Genomic DNA, 19,457 nt, shown 5'->3' with positions numbered 1-19,457 from the left:
TTAGAATACTGAATCATTCACTCAGTTAAGCTTTGGTTATGCTATTTAAATATTTATGGCCACGGCTGAGTGAATTGGAAAAAAGGAAGCCACGCCAGCTCGGGCTGCAACTAACAATCATTTTCATAAACGATTAATGTCTCAATAATTAGTACTTGTTTGGCTCATAAAATGTCAGAAAATTGCGAAAAATGTTGATTGGTGTTAACCAAACGTGGATGATATTTAACTATTTATTTATCCCACTGGTAGTGCTGGTTATTGAGAAATAATTTAAAAGTTCAGCTAACATGGTCAGATAGTGTAAAAATATGCTTTTTTTTTTGTAGAAATAAATCACCAGTGTGACAATGAAGTATTATCTATCATATTATGTCATATTTAAGTAACTTTGCTGTTCATACAAAAGCAATGCAGACAAATTGTGTATCCATAAAATATGAAAATACATAAAACACTTTAAAAGGTCACGTCATTTAAATCATCACGTCAATTAAAACACTGCAACAGCAGTTGCATGACAAAGTGACAGTAATAAGGCAATAAGTAAGATGCAATTAAAAAAAATAAATAAATATACACACTCTCAGAGATGCTGCCAGGTGTTGTTTTGATTTCATTAGTTCATGTGCTAAATTGGAAGGATTTCTATTTTTCTGCAGATCAGGACTGTGAATGCAATGGTTTATTGCACCATCTTGTGACCGTTGCAGGTATTACCACTCTCTCCAGGAGGTAGGTCATGGAAAACCGCTACGTTGACTCATAGGTATGATAATACAAATAAGAGGTGCGTGCAGTTAAATGCACTCACACTAAAACAACTCCCAACACAGCAGTCGCACAACTACAGAAAACAAAATTCCTCTTAATTGATCAAAAATTTTGTCGTTATCAAGCCAAGGGCAGTCCAAAAAAAGAATCATGCCTTGATTACGGCATGTATCCTCCATGGCATTGTTTGGATAAGCTAATATGCAATGTCGCAACATTTATCTCAATCCACAGTTGCATTCATTTTCAGTCATGGTCTAAAGGTAAGAGTCTGGACTGTGTGGTGGTCAGTCCCTGTGTGGAAATGTTGTCTCATGCCCCTCAACTGTTCTTTCACAATTTGAACATGATGAATCCTGGCTTTGTTATCTTAGAATATGCCTGAAACACCTGGTCATTCAGTATATATGTCGTCAGCTGACCTCATCTTCTTGGCACACCGTGTTGCTGAACCTCGTGCTGATCAACTGAAGCAACACCAGATCGTAAAACTGCCTCCTGGTATTTTTTTTATGTTCGCTGCTCTCCAACTGGCTCTGCTGTTGAGAAACACCTTTGAGGTTCACCTCAGCCAGCATGTCCATGCTCCAAAATTTGGCCTGACAATATGGGTCCCAAGCGGGGTTTGTCCATAAACCATAAATTAACCTGAATAATTTGCCCACTTCAAGCCCATGCCCAGGTAGCCTGGAAAGGGTACTCAGTGGGCAGGTGGGGCCACCATGGAAACCACAGACAAACCAGCTTGGGACCCACGTTGTCAGCTTCAAACCCCAGTGGACTGCTGCAAAACCACTCTGCTCACGTCCCCTTTTCACTCAGCCACTCTGAAGACTGCTCTCTGTCGTCCTCTGGTGGTGATGGGCGATATCACCTGAGAAGCTCTTGGCTGACATTAACAACGTTTGGAAGTCGGCTTCCTCAGCTGGCAAGGTGAAGTCCAAGCCATGAGACGAGGAGGACGAGGAGGACGAGGAGAACTGCAGCATGTCCAAGCCAGAGCTCTCGATAGACAATCTGTCATCCCACTTTAACCGTTTTGACAACTTCACTTTCCTCCTCGACCTCTGGCAGCTGCTGACAACTCCACAACACCACCGCTCCCTCCCTCTCCTCTGAGCTGAGCGCAGCTGGTGTTGGGGTTCACCTGTGCTTATATTGTCTTATACAGACAACATGAAAAATGTTCTAACATGATTTTTCATCGTCATCTTTGCGTGTCCAGGGAAGTGAATGTACCCAGCTGACCCTCTGCATTAAGTTCAGGTTTTCACGGTTGGGCCAGGATTGGTGCTGACTCACACAAAAGGCTTCTGTGACCTAACGCAGGACATCCTTGATTTTCTGTAGAGGTTCATACTGTATCCACAACGGAAGGGTTTGCAGTAGTGATTATTACCAGACATGATGAATGCAGTCACCCCTTTCCCACTTCTCCTGTTCATGTTATGCAGAGCCAACCCAAGGCATATGGGAAGTAAGTAGTTAAAATAGTGTTGAGCTTACGTTATTTGGGTTTATTTTGTTCACTAAAAACAACACAGTGACACTGGTTTGGTGTAAATTACACAACTATAATTGAAATGAAATTCATAATGTAACAGTTGTATAAATAACGGTGGTGGGAGGGGGGGGAGTGCAGTCATTACAACTTATATTTGGGTGAGTACGAGGATCTTCATGCGGTGTTGTGCTGGAGCCTCACAGGGTTAAATCAGGGGTGTCCAAAAGATTTCTGGGGGCCAATGGTCCCTTCATACTTTTTTGTAACAGTAAAAGTTACATATAAATTCACTGTTTTGTAATAATTAAATGTTCAATGTCACAATTATCATTTTTAAATATCAATGCAACCCAATATAAGTCATGCGGGAGTTGAAAAAATTAAAGAAATCTGACTCCAGATGTTTCACATCAGGATCTGGGTTCATCCTCCATGCCTGGGTTAAATAATCCCATCAAATAAAACACAAAAACTTACATACTTGTCATGTTATTTGTATTTATTTTTTAAGCTGTGAAATATAATGCTCCCACTAATTTTTATTAATAAAAAAGTTACAGTAGTAAATATTGTACTTAGGTATTTATTTATTTATTTATTTCAATGACCATAACTATAATACAAGACCATAACTATAATACAAGACACGCAAACTTGCTACACCTCCCAATGTTCCATACAGAGCTCCTTCACTTCTCCTTTATGTATAAAGGAACTCATTAAAGGAACATTTACATACAACTTGTTCCAAAGTCTCCATCTTTTAAGAATCTTAAAGATGGACTATACTGACCTGTCCACTGAATGATGTTTAGTCGTCAGTGGGGTATGTTTGTTGTTGCTGACTGGTTCCTCTTCTTTCTGTGTATGTAAATGTATGTACCAATGTATCTGATGTTCAACATGTCCACACATACACCCACATTACATTACATTTACATTATTTTAACTGCTAAATGTCTTTTTTTTTCTTATTTGATTTATGTTGCCTATCTTTTGAAAGATGACATTGCTGCTTGTCTGTCCAGTTTTATGAATCACTCCCTTTTTGTGTTTGCTTATATTTGATATTGAGGAGAGATTACCCTCATAAGCCCCGAGGGAGATTATCTCTGAATCTCTCCTGCAAAATGTGTGTATTTTGTTGTTGATTCACTGCTTTACTAAAAGATAAAATAAAAACCCAATAGTATACACACATACTGTATATATGTATATACATATGTAAATTCCATAAATCATTGTTCATGTTTTATTGTGTATTTTTATGATATTATCATTTATGATTTTCAAAAGTGTATGTTTTTAAAGGTTTTTTTAATAATTCCACTTTGAATTTCCCAACAAAGTATAAAAGAATGAATTACTCCATCTGGCTTTATTACTATTCCTGAGAAGCTTGTGGTCCTTTCCATATATGGATTATGAAGTGATCTTGCTTTTCAGGGGGCAAAAAGCTTAATGTGGGTCCCTATTGTCCCAGGGGGCCCCTAATTTTTGTTGGCAAGCCCCTGTCCATCTCATCTTGACTAATTGGGACACTAGAACAGAGTGGAGTCACTGTTACTGTAACTGATGATGTTCTCACTATGACAAGTCACAATAAAAGTATTCAAATCACCTTTCAAACAAACAGAACATCTGCTGCGGCACAGAGTTTTCCTTGTGCTGGTGTATATGTCTGGCTGTTGCTCCACATGCAAACAAACTGTTCCAAACAAAGAGCATGTGAAATGCATCACTTCCTGGAAATGACACAGAGATTTTCCTTTGAAGGACCATGCACACAGCAGGCTGTGTTTTCCATGGATACAAGTAAAAGGACTCTTAAATTAACAAAGCTATTCACATTTAGATGCTGCAAAGGTAAAGGGATGCATCTGTGGTCCAACTGCACCCTCTGTTGTGTCAAACAGGAGGGAGTTTGACCAAACATACTCCCACATAGACAAATAGTTCACAGACATACAGCCACACAGTTTATCACATTCATCAGTTTTACTTTTTTGCAACATAATTCATTCATTCATATTCGTTCTGACTAATTCTGGTGAAATTCATCTGTACATTTTGTTGTAGGGTGCATATTATCCTAAATATCATTATTACTGGGGATATGGCATGTATTAGTCTCAATGTTATTATTACTTCTACCACTGTTTTTATGTTGATTATAATAATCAATCACTGTGGAGAATATAGCAGAAACAAATCGAGGAGATAATGTGGGCAAACTGTCTTTGGGCCTGGGAAATATTAGTTATTCTGTATTTTGTTGATGATTTTTTAGATATCATTGCAACTATGATTATAAAACTTATAACAATTGGACATCTCAAAATCCAAATGCTACCATTTTTTAAAAAGTTAGTTACATAGTCATTTTAAGGGGGGTCCTGGGGTTCCCTTATCAAACAAGACTGAATCCTCATTCCACCCCAACATTTAGTTGTTGTTTTTTGATGTATCCCTTAGATATGATTTCAAGCATAATTATGAATTATTGGTTTAAAATGTAGTTACAGAGTCATTTCAATGGCATTTGGGGCCAGAAATTGGGCGGAATAGCCCATATATTTGATGTTCTTGCATCAATAGTTAAGACACTAGTTATTTTACTGACAAACTATCTGTTGTACAGTAAGTATTTCATTCAAAGTGGGGGTTCTCAGTAAATGTTACTGAGAATTTTACTATGTACTTTTGTGGACATTCTCTGTCTTGGTTCCTTCAGTAACTTCCTGCTTTTTCTACCCTGTGTGATTATAAGAATGTTTTGGAACAAACAGCCAGTCAAATAATTGTGTTATTGACTTCAATGCAGTCATATTAAATGATTATATCAGCCAATTGTTGTTTTATTTTATGTTTTTATATTAATATTACACATTATGGGTACAGGTAGAGAGATTACAGAGAGGTACAGGAGGACAGCACCGGTGCCTTATGGGAAACTGAGTTCTCTGAGTGTCGATGTCAGGGGGAGGGAAATGACTTGAGACTCCAGTGTTTGTGTGGATGTGAAGTCTCTGAGTGTACAGACAGGAATTCGGCTGCTGCAGGACTTTTCTCCCCGAGTCAGACTTGTGTCTTTTTGGCGCCTGTCGCGGACAGCGTAGATAAAACCAGCGTGACAGATGCGAAAATGCGAGAAGAAACCCAGGAAGAGAGCGTGTGCTTATTAAAAATTCAGCGCGGGAGAACAGACATTATCGCCGTTTCAGACGTGTGGCAGCACTGAGGAGAGACTAAAGCACTGGCGGACTTCAAACATCTCTCAACGGACTGAAACCAAGCGGGGTTTTCCTCGAAAAGACGAGCTTTCTCTCAACGTCCAAAACCCAGAGGGAAGGGGAGGAGAGGGGGGCTAAGAAAACGCCCTGCCGCCGCCGCCGCCGCTGCTGCTGCTGAAGCCTGTTGCTGCTGTCTCCAAATTCAAACTTTGTCGCTGAGTTGTGGAAAAAAAAAATGCACCCTTCATTTACCGGGAGGTGAAAATTCATGTGTACCGTTTTGTATGTGTATGTGTGTTAGCTCAGAGTCGCTGGCTAACCGAAGGCCCCCTCACTTTTCTAAGTTTTTTTCCAAGTCTCTTCGCTTTGGGAATATTTTCATTGTGCACACTATTCCTGTTGGAGGCGAGTTGGGTGGGCTGAGAGCCCAGGGCTGCTCCGCTAGGCCCACGGCCATTAGCGACGAACAAAGAGGGTTCATGTAAATTCAAACAGTTTGGAAACCTGCTCCGATATTAGTCAACTGTTTAGAACCATCACTGCCGTCGCAGTCATGTCGCTGGGCGCAGAGAGGAGGCTGGAAACCCGGCTGAAGAGGCTGGAGGACATGATCAGAGACCCCAGGTCCTCCGTCAACTTGGAAAGTTTGCTGGTAAGTCCAGTGAGATCCACCTCATAGATTATTAATGATGCCATGTTGTGAGTGTGTTCACTGAAACGCTATACACACACACACACACATCCCGGTAACGTTATACTATTTATATCTTTTTAATTCTTGTGTTCGAGTAGTTACCTGCTGCGAGCTGTTAGCTTTGTTTTTGTCTTTGTTTTTTGAAGGCAAAGTGAGATGGTGCATGATGCTTCCATTTTTAGATAGCATACTATCGTGTCACCAGTTATGATAGTGTTTTGCAATGGGATGGTTAACTGTAATAAGGTATTTTTAAGGAGTTAAAGTGAGATCCTCATGGTGGACAGACTGCAGACAGGCCTGATGCACACGGTGCAGTGTGGGGCTCTGTGAAGCGTGTCCACAGATTAGGATTAACTGGCCTCACTCAGTGTGTTTATAGAGACTAATATTTCTAATAATACACTGATCAGCTACAACAATGACACAGGTGATTGGTTTCAGTGTTTTGGGTGCTTGGTCAGTGTGTTTTTGACTGTGGTATGTAATGGCGAAGGGTTCAAAGTTCAAAATAGATTTTGACATTGCAGATTTTTTTAAAAATGGACTCTGCAAAAACCTTTGAACCACTGAGACAACTTTCAGTTAGATGATTAAGATTATGTTGCTCGGCCCACTATCTAACAGTTGTTTGTATGTTTGGATGAATAAAAACATCATTATATGAATATTTCCTGTCTCTTATGAAACCTGTATTAAAAACAATGTACGTTTACATATGACTAGGGCTGGGCAATGTGGATAAAAATATTATCATCTTAAAGTTACCAAATTTATCATATTGATAATCATTGTGGTTAATGTCAGATAATTGAAGTTTTACTCCATAGTGAAAATTATGGATTCAAACCTCATCATTAGTATAAAATAACTAACACTTGTTAAACTGAGAAACACAGTACACATGTAAGTTTAAAAAAACTCTCTAAATATATTGTTATATTACAATTGAAGAGATATATATTGCGATGTTTATGATTAATAAATAATTGCTCAGCCTTTTGTTTGCCATAGCTTAATGTGTTAATGTGCAGATCTGTGGAAACTGTGACCTCTTGAGCTTGGGAAATCATCCAAATCATCCCAACTCTCATAGTTACTCACAAGTTTTGTAGATATCCCGACTGATGCTCACAGCATGTGAATCATGCTGGTTCTTGTGTAATGCAATGCATGACGTGAAAGGTCTCTCTGATGATCACAGTGTGAACAGACCAGTACTTTGAAATGAATACTGAGCTTATTACAACGCCTATATAGAATAGTGTATTTTGGTATGTAACATTATTTCCTGCACTGATACAAAGACAACCTTTATTAGGGGAAATCAATCTTGGCTAATTTATTAGCAGTTATGGAGAAAAAAAGCCATGTTATCTGTCTTGATACTCCAGTGGAAGTGAGATTGTTATGTTTAGTTGGAACAGTGTCTACAAAATAAGTTGAATGAATCAAGTGCTTGGCAGGGAGATGTTTTGATGACATAAAGGTAAACAAGGCAGTGGAAAGGTTCTTCCACTTTACCAGTCACCAATGACACTGGGATGAGCTAGGGAAGAAGATATTGGACACTGGATTACTGTTTTTCAGTAGGAACAAACTCATTTGACTTTGACACTTTTGGAAAACTGTGACATGGATGAATGAGAATCTACACAGACAATTAGTTGGAGCATTTTCCTTCTGCGTGTGTCACTTAATGCACAATTTCTGAACATAAGCTGTCATAGGAGTATCTTTCACTTTCTGTAATTAGGAGCCAGCACTGTGTAGTTGTACCACTTAATCCATGCAGTTATATCTGTTCTGGAGTTGGCATTTGAATGTTTGGGCCCCTTAACTGGATCTGACAGAGGGCTAACACACTGTCACGTCTGTCTTAAAAAGCATCACCTCACCCCTTGTAACGGGCCTCATCCAGCTTGGGCCTCCCTGCCCAGTCCATCCTCTCCCCTTGTTCTCCCTCCATGCAGCTTGAGGCTCCCCTTGTCAGTTCCCTCTTCCTTTAAAACATTTAGCAGAATATTTGCTCTAAGACCAGTGGTGTTTACTTCCTGCATGCAAGCCGGAGAGAGGGAGAGGTGTTGAGTGTTGGAGACAAAAGTTGAGTGGGAAGCATGCGTAGGAGAGAACAGGCTGCAGTTTTCCATTTTTAGCAACCTCAGTGCTGTCACTGGGATCAAGAAGTTTTGCTTCTCTGGGTGTGATTCACGCACACACGGACACTAAGAGCTCAGAAATGTTCTTTTTTGCAGGTGGAATAAAAACATGCATACTTGAAGTGCCTCAATAATTGCACACAGGCTCATATTTGGTAAACAGTGAATCACATATATCCCCTGCTGCCATTGTGGCATAGCTACAGCCAAACAAAACCATAGAAGCTGTTTCATTTACTTTTGTATAGACTCTTAAATAACAGCGTCTTAAGAGGAACCCAGTAGTTAATTTCAGGAGCAGTGTGCTGTCTACCCAGCGGATGAGGGAAACTGACAGGGAGGAATCTGCAGCATCATATCAAGTAAACCAAGTGACATTCCTTTTAGAAGAAGAAGAAAAAAAGAAGCCAAGCGTTAGTAGATACAGCATTGTACTTGAAATGTTATTTGAATTATGGAGCTGACGTTTCCTTGTAAATAATACAACCCTCTCTCCCTTTCCAGAAAACAGAGCAGCCATTAAACAAATGGAATTTTAATGCCAGCTTACTCTGTGGCCAAAAAAGCTGTAAGTCACTATACTGCCTCTATTAGCCTTTGATTGGATCTGACCTGAAGTCTCATCAAACTTCCCCTTTTGCTATCTGCAGTGATCAGTATTTGGCAACACAGCTAACTGAAGATCCTTGGCAGCCTCAAGTACCTGGAGTGATTGTTGAGGGCGAGCAAAAGAAAGGGCATTTTTTTGAGACAAAAACAAATATGGACGCTTGATCGAAAGTCAAATAAGTTGCCTTTCTGCCGTCTTAAAGGAAATGACCTCACTGAGTAAATAGTTGGCAGCTATATATGGGCTCAAAGTCCCAGTGAATGACTGCACTTTCCCCTTTCACTTTTCAGCCTTATCTCTCTCTCTCTGGCTCTGGTTCTCTCTCAGGCTGCAGCCCGGCCCCTCCTCCCCAGCTTGTTAAACACACTGCAGGTATTTTAACTGACGCTTCAGTCCAAAGCCTTTCGATTCAGATGTAGAATGTTGGAACAGCCAGAAAACTTCATGCACAGCACCCAAGTGTGAAGGATATGAGATATGGGTAGCTTAGAGTTGGACTCGCACATCCTCTGTTGAGGGCAATTTCTGGATGTCTCTTCCATGCTCATCCAGTGTGATGTTACCCATAAGTGACAAAGTTATTTCGCAAACTAATAATCTTTGTTTTACTTAGTGTTGGTATTGTTTTATTCCCCTTATTGTCCAACCAGCTTTCTGTTTGTGTCATTCTCCTTGCTTTGTCATCTTACCTCTCACCAAGGTAGAGGTGAGCTGATGCAATACTTGGTTAAGAAACTGATATAATTCATCTATTTCACATAAATGCCTCACAAAGCACTGACTCTAAAAGTGTGAGCTGTTTATTTCTTCTTTACAAGAGCAGAATATTTGAATAGTTGGAGCATTATGGTTTGAAATGGCTGGAAGTGGTGAATGCATCAGCACTAATGTGTCATTAACAGCTAGGTAGTTAGAAGTTGTAAAAGCAGCTTTATTGGACTGATATCGATATTGGTTGATGGAACATTTTATATCCTAAACATTTGTGAATACATTTTAAGTGAAAGTGAAAGAAATCATGGCATCATAAGTCCTGCATGTGCAAAGGGCCGATTTGTATCACTGAATTAGATACCATAGATATCGTAAGACTAGATTTTCAAATGATTGAATGTTTTAAAAACGTGGGAGACCACAGATACAACACACTTTAGAATCGATTTTCAATGTTTTAATCCAGGGAAAGCACAGATTGGACGATCCAGTCAAGATGCAGGACCACACACTTTAAATCAAACGATTTCAGGGAGGAGATTCCAGGGATTAGGGATCTCACAGAAACTTGTGTGACATCGAGGTGGACTGTTGGCATCATCAGTTTGTGATATGTCTTGCACACATTAAACAAACAATCATACTGTTGCCATAGATCCGCAAGTCTGTCCTCTTTCTCTACCGTCGCCCGAGCTTGGGAGGTCTTCACGTTCGTCCTCGTCGCACTGTGGGCAGCCACGTTTTTCATTCTAAATAACCAGTACGCAACACGCGAGTTGACCGGGAAACGGACGTTGCTTGCTTTTGTTTTTTTGCGTACAGATTATCTGTTCTAACCAGCCTCAAAGTGGAAGGCCCTCACGATTGTCGGAAAGGTCAGATTGGGACTGAAGTATCCTCTAGTGCGAGGCGGGCCTTAGAAATGTTTTACTAAGCACAGGCTGCAAAGAGAGATGTGCACCATCAATGTCATGTGACCAGAATGTGAGTGAGGAATGCACATGTTTGCAAGGTTTGTAACCTATGATGTCTTATTTAATATATATATATCTATATATATATCTATATATATATAGATATATATATATATGTGTATATATGTGTGTGTATATATATATGAAAAATAGAAATGTAATGTGACACATAGCCCAGTGCAGATGACAGTGTAAGAGTAAGATATTACTTCATAAAGAGTTATCAATTAGCTTTGTTGTAGTGCCACAAATCTTTTTATTCATCGTGAGATCATACACTATACTTATGATGTGATGAACCTACATAGTACTGCTTATAGTATTGCTACTACTTCATTGATAAATCTGTTAAATCAATGGTTGTGTCATGTTTAACTGCTTATTACAACTTGGCTTGAAATAAGTTTAAGTCCGGTCTTCATGAGCATTTTTCTTTTAATTGTGCAATTGGAGAATTCCTTAAAACGGAATCGTGATGGATGAAAAAACATGTCATGATTGTTTGTAAAAGAGTGTGATGCGATTTATTATTCATATTTATTTAACTCCCATTTAGCATGAATCACTATTATTCTTACCCAACATCTGCACTCTTAATTTTTCTCCACCATCTTTGTTTCTTTCCATTCCTTCTCTCATGTATTGCCTCACCACCACACACCCATACAGGAATTTCTTCCTTTAACATGCAGTTATTTTAGTGAGGTGGGGAGAACCCCGGTGTGTCTTGTTCTATATCTTCACCCGATAGTCAACCTGAGTGTCCGCTTTGTCTCTGGAGTGCAGTTGAGTTGCTCTCAGGCAAGCAACAGCACTCCTGGGTTCAGTGTGCTGGCTGGACAGAAACACTGCCTTATAAGGCACTGGGGACGGTGGCCACGGCCAATTTTTTTTTTCCTGCAAAACAAGCCAGTCTCTCTGCTCCACACCTCCTCTAGTGAGACTGTGTTTTTAAGAACTTTTATTTGGTTATTTGGTCTAAGCCAGTAAGGAAGCCCTGGTGACTTCTGGGTGTGCGACCCCTCAAATGTCTCACACTCACATGTGGTGTGATCTTCAGTGGACAGAATCAGGAAATCTGAGGGAAACGCTGGGTTTTTCCTGTTTATGTAAGCTATAGATGGTCCTCTTATATTTGTGTCAGGGCTTTAATTTGAGATACATATTTCTTTTACCTTACTTTGGTTAGCTCTGTTAAACTAATTCTAAAATTCTAAAAATTCTGTGTTATTAAAGGAAAGGTCGAAGAGAAAAGTTCTAAACATGTGCAGCTGTTTACACTCAAACTGGGAATGATTAACCTGCTTCTATCTCATCTTTATACCAGCCCTTCTAAAACTCCTAATACACATTTGAATGAAGGCCCATAACCAACGATTGTTTTCATAATCGATTAATCTGTAAATTATTAACTTGGTTGTCAAGTACTTGTTTGGTCCAACATCAGATAATGTTGAAAAATGTTGATCAGGGTTAACCAGACCTGCAAATGATGATGTTCTTGAATGAAGTTTTAATTATTTCATTGTTATATGGAGCAAAGAAACCAGATAATATTCACATTTAAGAAGCTGAAAAATCAGAAAGTTTGTTTTAATTATTGAAAAAAACAAACAAACCCCATTCAAACCAATTAATCGATTATCAAAATAGTTAGTAATGGATTGAAAATGAGCAATGTTTTTTGTCATCATAATGATGATATTATTATTATTATCATGTGCTAATCCCACAAAGTCATGAAATAAAAAAAAGAGTAATCCAATATTGATTACACATCTCCTTTTAATTATTATAGTGCCATTTTTCACAGCTTGCACCTAACCTGAACTGCCCCTGTGACAGTGATGTGGATAGCTGTGCTCAACACATTAAATTAAAGTAGGAACTGGTGTAGGGCTGCAACTAACGATTATTTATATATTATATTTATATAATCAATTATGCTGTTGATTATTTTCTCATTTCATCGATTAGTAGTTTAGTCCACAAAATGTCAGAACGTGTTGGGAAATGTTGATCAGTGTCTCCCAAACCTCAAAATGATGGACGCTGTTCTCAAATGTCTTATTTTGTCTACAAGTTTTAATGATCTCTTTGGTATATGGAGCAAAGTATATTATACTGTAGAATATTCACATTTAAAAAGATGAAGGTGTAGTAGTGAGTAATTGATTTTATTGATCTTACTGCAGAAGTTTGCTTCGTAGGTTATGCTGTACCTTGGTTTACGTTTGAGGACAGCTTAGTCCCAGCTAGCTTGTAATCTGCCATAGGATTCTTTGCTGTGATAAGTTTACAGGTGATGGCAGAAACTGGTTGTTGCCCAGTCTTTCACAGCGACTTGTCTTGAAATACATTTAGTAGAAAGTTGCTTTTGATCTACATCCATCTTTTTGAAACCAAACCACCTCCATACGAATGAGCTTGGTCTTCTCACTTGCAAGTCTGCAGGAGTCTGCTACTGTTTTGTTTCCCCTTTCACTATTTTTCACCATCAGAAATAGTAACTCATGCAGTGGATGGTAAAGGACTACTTATGGCGCTTTTTCATACGAGCAAAGCAGTCCTTTTCACTGAATCATTAGAATCAGTTAATTAAAAGATAAGTTCACTGAATAGTTCAGTACTTCCTGCATGACCGGAGCACGGACTCCATCGGACACAGTTGCTGATTTAAAATACGGCTGAATGGGTTCTGATTCAGCTCACGATCACCGGCTTTTGGCAGTGCTGTCACAATACACCACTCCTCTGTTATATGTCAAGATTTTAGAAATGTTGGAGATTAACGCATGTTTTCGTATTTTTACGTATTTTTAACTGATCTACTGTTCAAGATTCAAGATTCAAGATTTCTTTATTGTCATACCAACACACATTAGACATGAGGTCAAAACGAAAATCAGTCTCTCCAGAACCCGGTCGGCCCAGCAAATAAGAAGAATAATAAAGAATAATAATAAAGAACCAACAGTTTAACTTAACAAAATATAAATTAAAAAAGTTTAAAAGTTTAAACCTCTGGAGGTAAGGTGCTGTGCAAAAGAAGCATTGTTGCATCGGCATTGTTGGTTTGATTTTTGTGTCGGACATCGTGCTCATGACTCTTCCAGTGACGAGCAATCAGTGTCTGACAGTCTGTTGACATCACATTTAGTATTGGCTCAGCTCACTTGGAACCTCACCAGAGCAAGTACTAAAAAGTACCAGGTACTTTCGCTGATGGAAAAGCAAATAAAAAAACGAGTGGTGTCGAGCCGTGCCATGCCGGTGCCAATTATTATAAGAACTGCCCAGACTTTTCATCCTCTTAAATGTGAATATCTTCTGGTTATCAAAGGTTATATAAATTAATATTTATTGTATTTTATATATATATATATATGTATATGTCTGTAAGTATATTCCATTTTCAAAATGCAGCATTACATTTATTTTCTATCTTTTCTTTAAGATAAAATTCTAACAGAAATATTTTCAGTCATGTAATGTCTGTTAAAAGAAATGGGTACAGGTTAACAGATAAAATCTTCAAGAATAACTTGAGGTGCACACACCTTAAAAGTGCAGTGTTATGGAATAACCATTCTTTTCAACTTAAAAAGCAAACCTCTGCATGAAAACAGATGTAAGAATGAATAAATAACAAATCCAATTATAATAAATATAGCCTGGCAGCATAAAGTTATTTCTCAAAACACAAAGGCAATCACTTGTAAATCAATGGCAAGTTTTTCTTTGAAAACAGAAGCATTTCTGCCTTGTCACCAGTTAGTCTTTTCTCATCTGCCACATTTCCAGCCAGGCTAAGCAAGCGCTCACTCACATCATTTTTTTTGGTGTTTGACGAACACCGATCAACATTTTTTAAGGTATTCTGATATTTTATAGACCAATTGATTAATCGACAAAATAATCGACAGATTACTCGATTATGAAAATAATCTTTAGTTGCAGCTCTACTTTGAACTTGTTATTGGTCAAAGCCTCCTTTCATGCTACGCCTAATATAAATTAATTGCATTGAGTCAGGTTCAGACACAAAAACAGAGTGTCTGCCAGGCTCATGTCAGGCTAAGCTCTCTTGGGCTTGGGTTAGGTACAGACACAAAAATGTAGCCTGCACTCTAGACCACATGACGGTCTTATAAATTACAAAGCAAGGAAGATAATTGAAAAGTCAAGTGTTCAACTCCAAAGACCTATTTTTGTTCTTGTGTGGATATAATGGTTGGTTTCTCAGCATCAGCATTTACATTTTTTTTAATGGTTTTTATCCAATACCTCTGCCTTGTTCTCCTGTCCGGTGTGCATGGTGTTTTCTCTGGGTTCTGTTTCCTCCCATAGGCCAAAAAACATGCCATGGCCAATTGGACACTCTAAATTGTGAATGTGAGGGTGAATGATTGTTCGTCTCTGTATCTTGGCCCTGTGATGGACTGGTGACCTGTCCAGAGTGTACCCCAAATTTGATCCTGTGTCCCTTATGTGGAGGATAAAGTGGTAGACACACAATGGTAGTCTGAAATACATAACTCCAGACTTTGTATAAGGCAGCCATTCAGAATTTGTAATGGATGATATTGTGGTTTGTAGGGCTGTAATCAACCAAAGAAATTCATGGTTGACTGAAGCCCTGAAATTTCGACTAGTCGCCTGCAGTTATAAAACGAATAAGTGATTATTAGACTAAAACATTGAAACATGCCAATTCTGATATGATCATGTACTCAAAACGGACGGAGCAACATAACAAGACAAGTTAGCTTTCCGTTTTTATATGATATGTTTATAGTCGAGCTGTGATATGCAAACTTTGCATTGTACTTTTTTATTGCCATCTATTTTTGTAAAATGCCACACTGCCGATGTCTTTGACATGGATGTTAGAGGAGGACTGACTGTAGCTCAAAATTAAATAAAACCACCGGATGTTCTGTAGTCTTTCTGTCTCCTGTGGGTTGGGCTAATCCAAAAATACTGAAAACAAGGGGGTGTTCTCTGAAGACACACTGTGATCTGTGGAACAGGGGCGCTCTAAAAACAATTAAATCAAATTAACCATAGACTGTATGAAATGAACATGGCAAATTTTCAACCTTGAATTCAACAGAATTTAAATCGAACCAGAACGTATGGACTGATAAATCGACCAGTCGACCGGGACTTTACAGCCCTAGTGGTTTGGTGATTTGCTGCTGCATCGAATACCTGTTTGCTGTAACACTGGCTGATAGATCACAGCAAAAATATTTACTATGGCTACAGTGATTTCTTCATCATTATTCAAGTTATTTTGCTTGAAACTGTTAAGCAATTCCCACAGCTTACTGGAGCACATTCATGACAAATTGAGTAGAAATCCAACACACACACACACACACACACACACACGAAAACACAAAATAAATATACACATATTTCTCAGCACCTTGATTACTCATTATATAATACTCTGGACAAACAGCATAGTTCATGGCCAGGTCCAAGATCTACCTCACATGTGAGATGTGAGAAGGAATGCAAAAAATGAGGAAGAAGTTGAAGTGCAGAGATTTATGGATGTGGCGTTTGTCCAAAAAGGATAAAGAAATATTCCATAAACTCGTTTGTTATTACTCGCTTCAATCGAGTTTTGATGTAGTCATATGAAGGATGTATATGTTCTTGTGTGAAATGATATGGATACACCCTTAGATTTGTCTTAATCTGGTGGATCTCCGTGTCTAGACGCAAAGACTCTGCATATATATATACATCAAAGAACTGACTGTATAGTTTGGTTTAAGATAAACCATTTTACTATGTGAACATATTTTTTAACTGAAACTGCACCCAAATTTGAAAAACAGCTCATTCTGGAAGGGTAAATTTCCCATAATGATCAAAGTGACAGAGACATGAACACCTTTTCAAATCCTGCTGTTAAATACTGTTGATTTCAATATACTGTCTTCACCCTGCTGTTTGTGTCTTGAAGGGTTCGATACCTGTGTCTCGGTGTATTTTTAGTGGTAAAATGTGTGTATGAGTGAGTGGAGCTGCAAGGAGAACAGGAATCTCCCACACATAATGCATAACCCATCCATCTGGCCTCAGCAAATTATCATTCCATCACAACCTGCTGGTGGAACACAACCTCCCACATGTAGGCACACACTTTCTCATACAGATACAGTGCGGTGTACTCTAGGCACACATTTGTATTCATTTTCACAAGCAAATTAATCTATGTGATCTTAGCAACACACGAGCTGCAACCAGCAGCAACGACAGGACAATATATCACATTATCAAACAGCAGTAGATTGTGTGCGAGTTCATACTGCTTTCACTTCCTCCATCAAACCCAAACAGGACAGGTTATGTGTGTTGTAAATGTAAGATGAGCATTGGCTTGAAGTTGGCAGTTATAATTCAACTTTTTTGTGTCGGTTCAAAACTCTTTGTATACAGATGTGCAGTATGTACATGTTACATGTGAAAAAAACAATCATTTAAGTTCATCTTAAGCTATTTTGTTAATCAGTTAATTACGTAAGTAATAAACAGCATAGATCTGGGATCTGTCCTCTGCTTAATGCTTTTTCTCAGGTGTTAATATGTTCTATCTTATCTTTATTTCTCTTAAACACATGGTTTACTGATTATTTTCAGATTCTGTTCTGAATCTGGTTATTGGATTATCTTAACATTCTGTCCTGTTGGTCAGACAAAAGCATTCTAAGAAGTCGCCATGTGCCTTGTAAACTACTGATAATCATTTTCTACTATTTTCTAATGTTTTACAAACATGACAATCAGATGTTTATTTAAGAAAACAATCAGTAGATTAATCCAGCAGTTTCTCCAAACCCTTTTAGCCCATGACCCCCTGTAAGATAAGGCACAGATCTACTGCACTTATGAGTCATACTCACTGGTTGTGGCATTAATGTTTCTGGAATTTTAGCAAATATAAATCATAACATCTTGACATAAACATGAATTTGTTTTACTGAAATACTATATGATTTTATTTCTGTTATTATTGTCATCTTTCAACCCCTCAGATTTATCCTGGGAACTTGTTGGAACTAAAATCCTGTCTTTTGCAACTTATAATTCATATTGTTTCACAAGCCTTTGGTTGCACTGTGTAAATTCATTTAAATAAAAACAAATATATTTATATATTTGACAGCAGGGTTTGATGTCAACTTTAGCCTGTGTTGATTACGTCCCTAATTATATTCCTCCTTTTTTATCAGGATTTCTTTCTCAGTAGAACATCATAAGCATTTAAAGAGCAAGAGTCTGTTTTTCCTGGCACATTCCTCACCATACTATATAATAAAATATAGATGCCAAGAATGTGTATTGGGCACAGGAACATGGGACAGGAATCTGTCAAACATAAGACAAAGATATACACTTGGCATTCCCCGTGGAGACATTAGCTGTGCTATTTGTGAACCTCTACAGGATTCCTGCTGCCACAACTTTCTCTGAGAGTTTACGGGCTCAGCCTGGCACGGCCCCCTTGTTCTTGCCTGGCCCACAATTCATCCCCACAACTATTTTTAAAACAGCTGGAATTCAATCAAAACATTTACTTTCTCCTCAATCCTTTTAAAGCCCAGAGCAGTGCTGCTTGTTTTCTGTTCCCCATGCTTAGTGATGAGATGGTATTGGGCTCAGCAGAGTGTTATTTTGAGGAAAGACTGCAGATGGAGCATGCAGGGTTTACTGTGTTGAACATCATGACATTCCTCACTGGTGGATCCACGTGGCTTTTTATAGGGTGATAAAGAGTGGAAGCAGGCACAGGGAGAACGACGGCTCCGTAATGTCAACAAGCAGGTTGGGTAAATAAAACGGAAAAGAATAGGATGTGCGTATAAAACTCCTGCCTGCTGCTTCTCTGTAGCCTCAGCTGGGTTCAACTCTTTGTATTTTGCAGCAGTTGCTAAGCAACCAGTCATAACCCATTGGCTGGATTACAGTATAGCAGAGATACAATGCTGGAGTGGTATCTAATAGATACATAACAACTTATGATTATAAGCCTAAGTGGAGCGATACTCTTATGTCTTATCAGCACAGGAAGACATTAGTGTATGCTTGCTGCTGAAGCTATATAGGAAAGTGTCCTATATATGAAAGTTGGCTACAGAGACTGACATCAGTGCTTATTTAGATCGATTGCTTCAAAAATAACTTTATTTATTATCTATTGCCAACCTTACTGTGGACTAGGAAAGGAGGATCGATGGTTGTCTGGAATAGGTCCAGAAACGTCGCATGCATTGAAGTTGAAATCGTTGCTCTAGCGTCACTCATCCCCAGACACTCATCAGATATTTAATATTTATAAATAGCTGCTTTGACTGAGTAGCTGAGAAATGTCCCCCAGAGTCTTGTTTTTTTTTTTTTAAATACCATAATGCTAATGGAAGCAAATTGGAAGAACTGCATGCAGCCATTTCTCTCGTGTAACTCCAAAGCACTTAACAGCTTATTATGTATTACCTGTGGGATTTCTGCTAACCTGATGTTATAAATGTGCCAATGGAGTTCAAACGACAACTTGCATTGATAATACTATAAAGGGATTTATAAAGTGCAATAAAGTGTATTTTCATCACAGACTAAAAGATTATTTACATCCCAAAAAAAACACAACTCGGCTCTTGCCCTTTTTCTGTCTTCATCCATTGAAGCAAATAGTATTTGCAGTTTGATATACTGTACACCTTAACAGAGTGCCTCTCACTGTGACGAGGACAACATGTATGTATATATCTTTTCTG

General features: G+C 38.5%; 1 protein-coding gene across 2 annotated transcripts in view; it reads left to right on the top strand.

Moving 5' to 3' along the window:
* Positions 1-5,269: 5,269 nt before the first annotated feature.
* rock2a (rho-associated, coiled-coil containing protein kinase 2a) overlaps positions 5,270-19,457 on the top strand; it is a 37,585-nt gene continuing 23,397 nt past the window's right edge. For both annotated transcript variants that reach the window (XR_006361943.1, XM_044047085.1), the window contains exon 1: positions 5,270-6,163. Coding sequence is in view for 1 of the 2 variants with exons in the window: in XM_044047085.1 (XP_043903020.1) it covers positions 6,065-6,163 (99 nt within the window). In the remaining variant the exon portion in view is untranslated. The remainder of the gene's footprint in view (positions 6,164-19,457) is intronic.

This window comes from Solea senegalensis, linkage group LG16 (genome assembly GCF_019176455.1).
Source record: "Solea senegalensis isolate Sse05_10M linkage group LG16, IFAPA_SoseM_1, whole genome shotgun sequence".
In the NCBI taxonomy this organism is placed as follows: Eukaryota; Metazoa; Chordata; class Actinopteri; order Pleuronectiformes; family Soleidae; genus Solea; species Solea senegalensis.
This window is presented reverse-complemented; position numbering and strand designations above follow the sequence as displayed.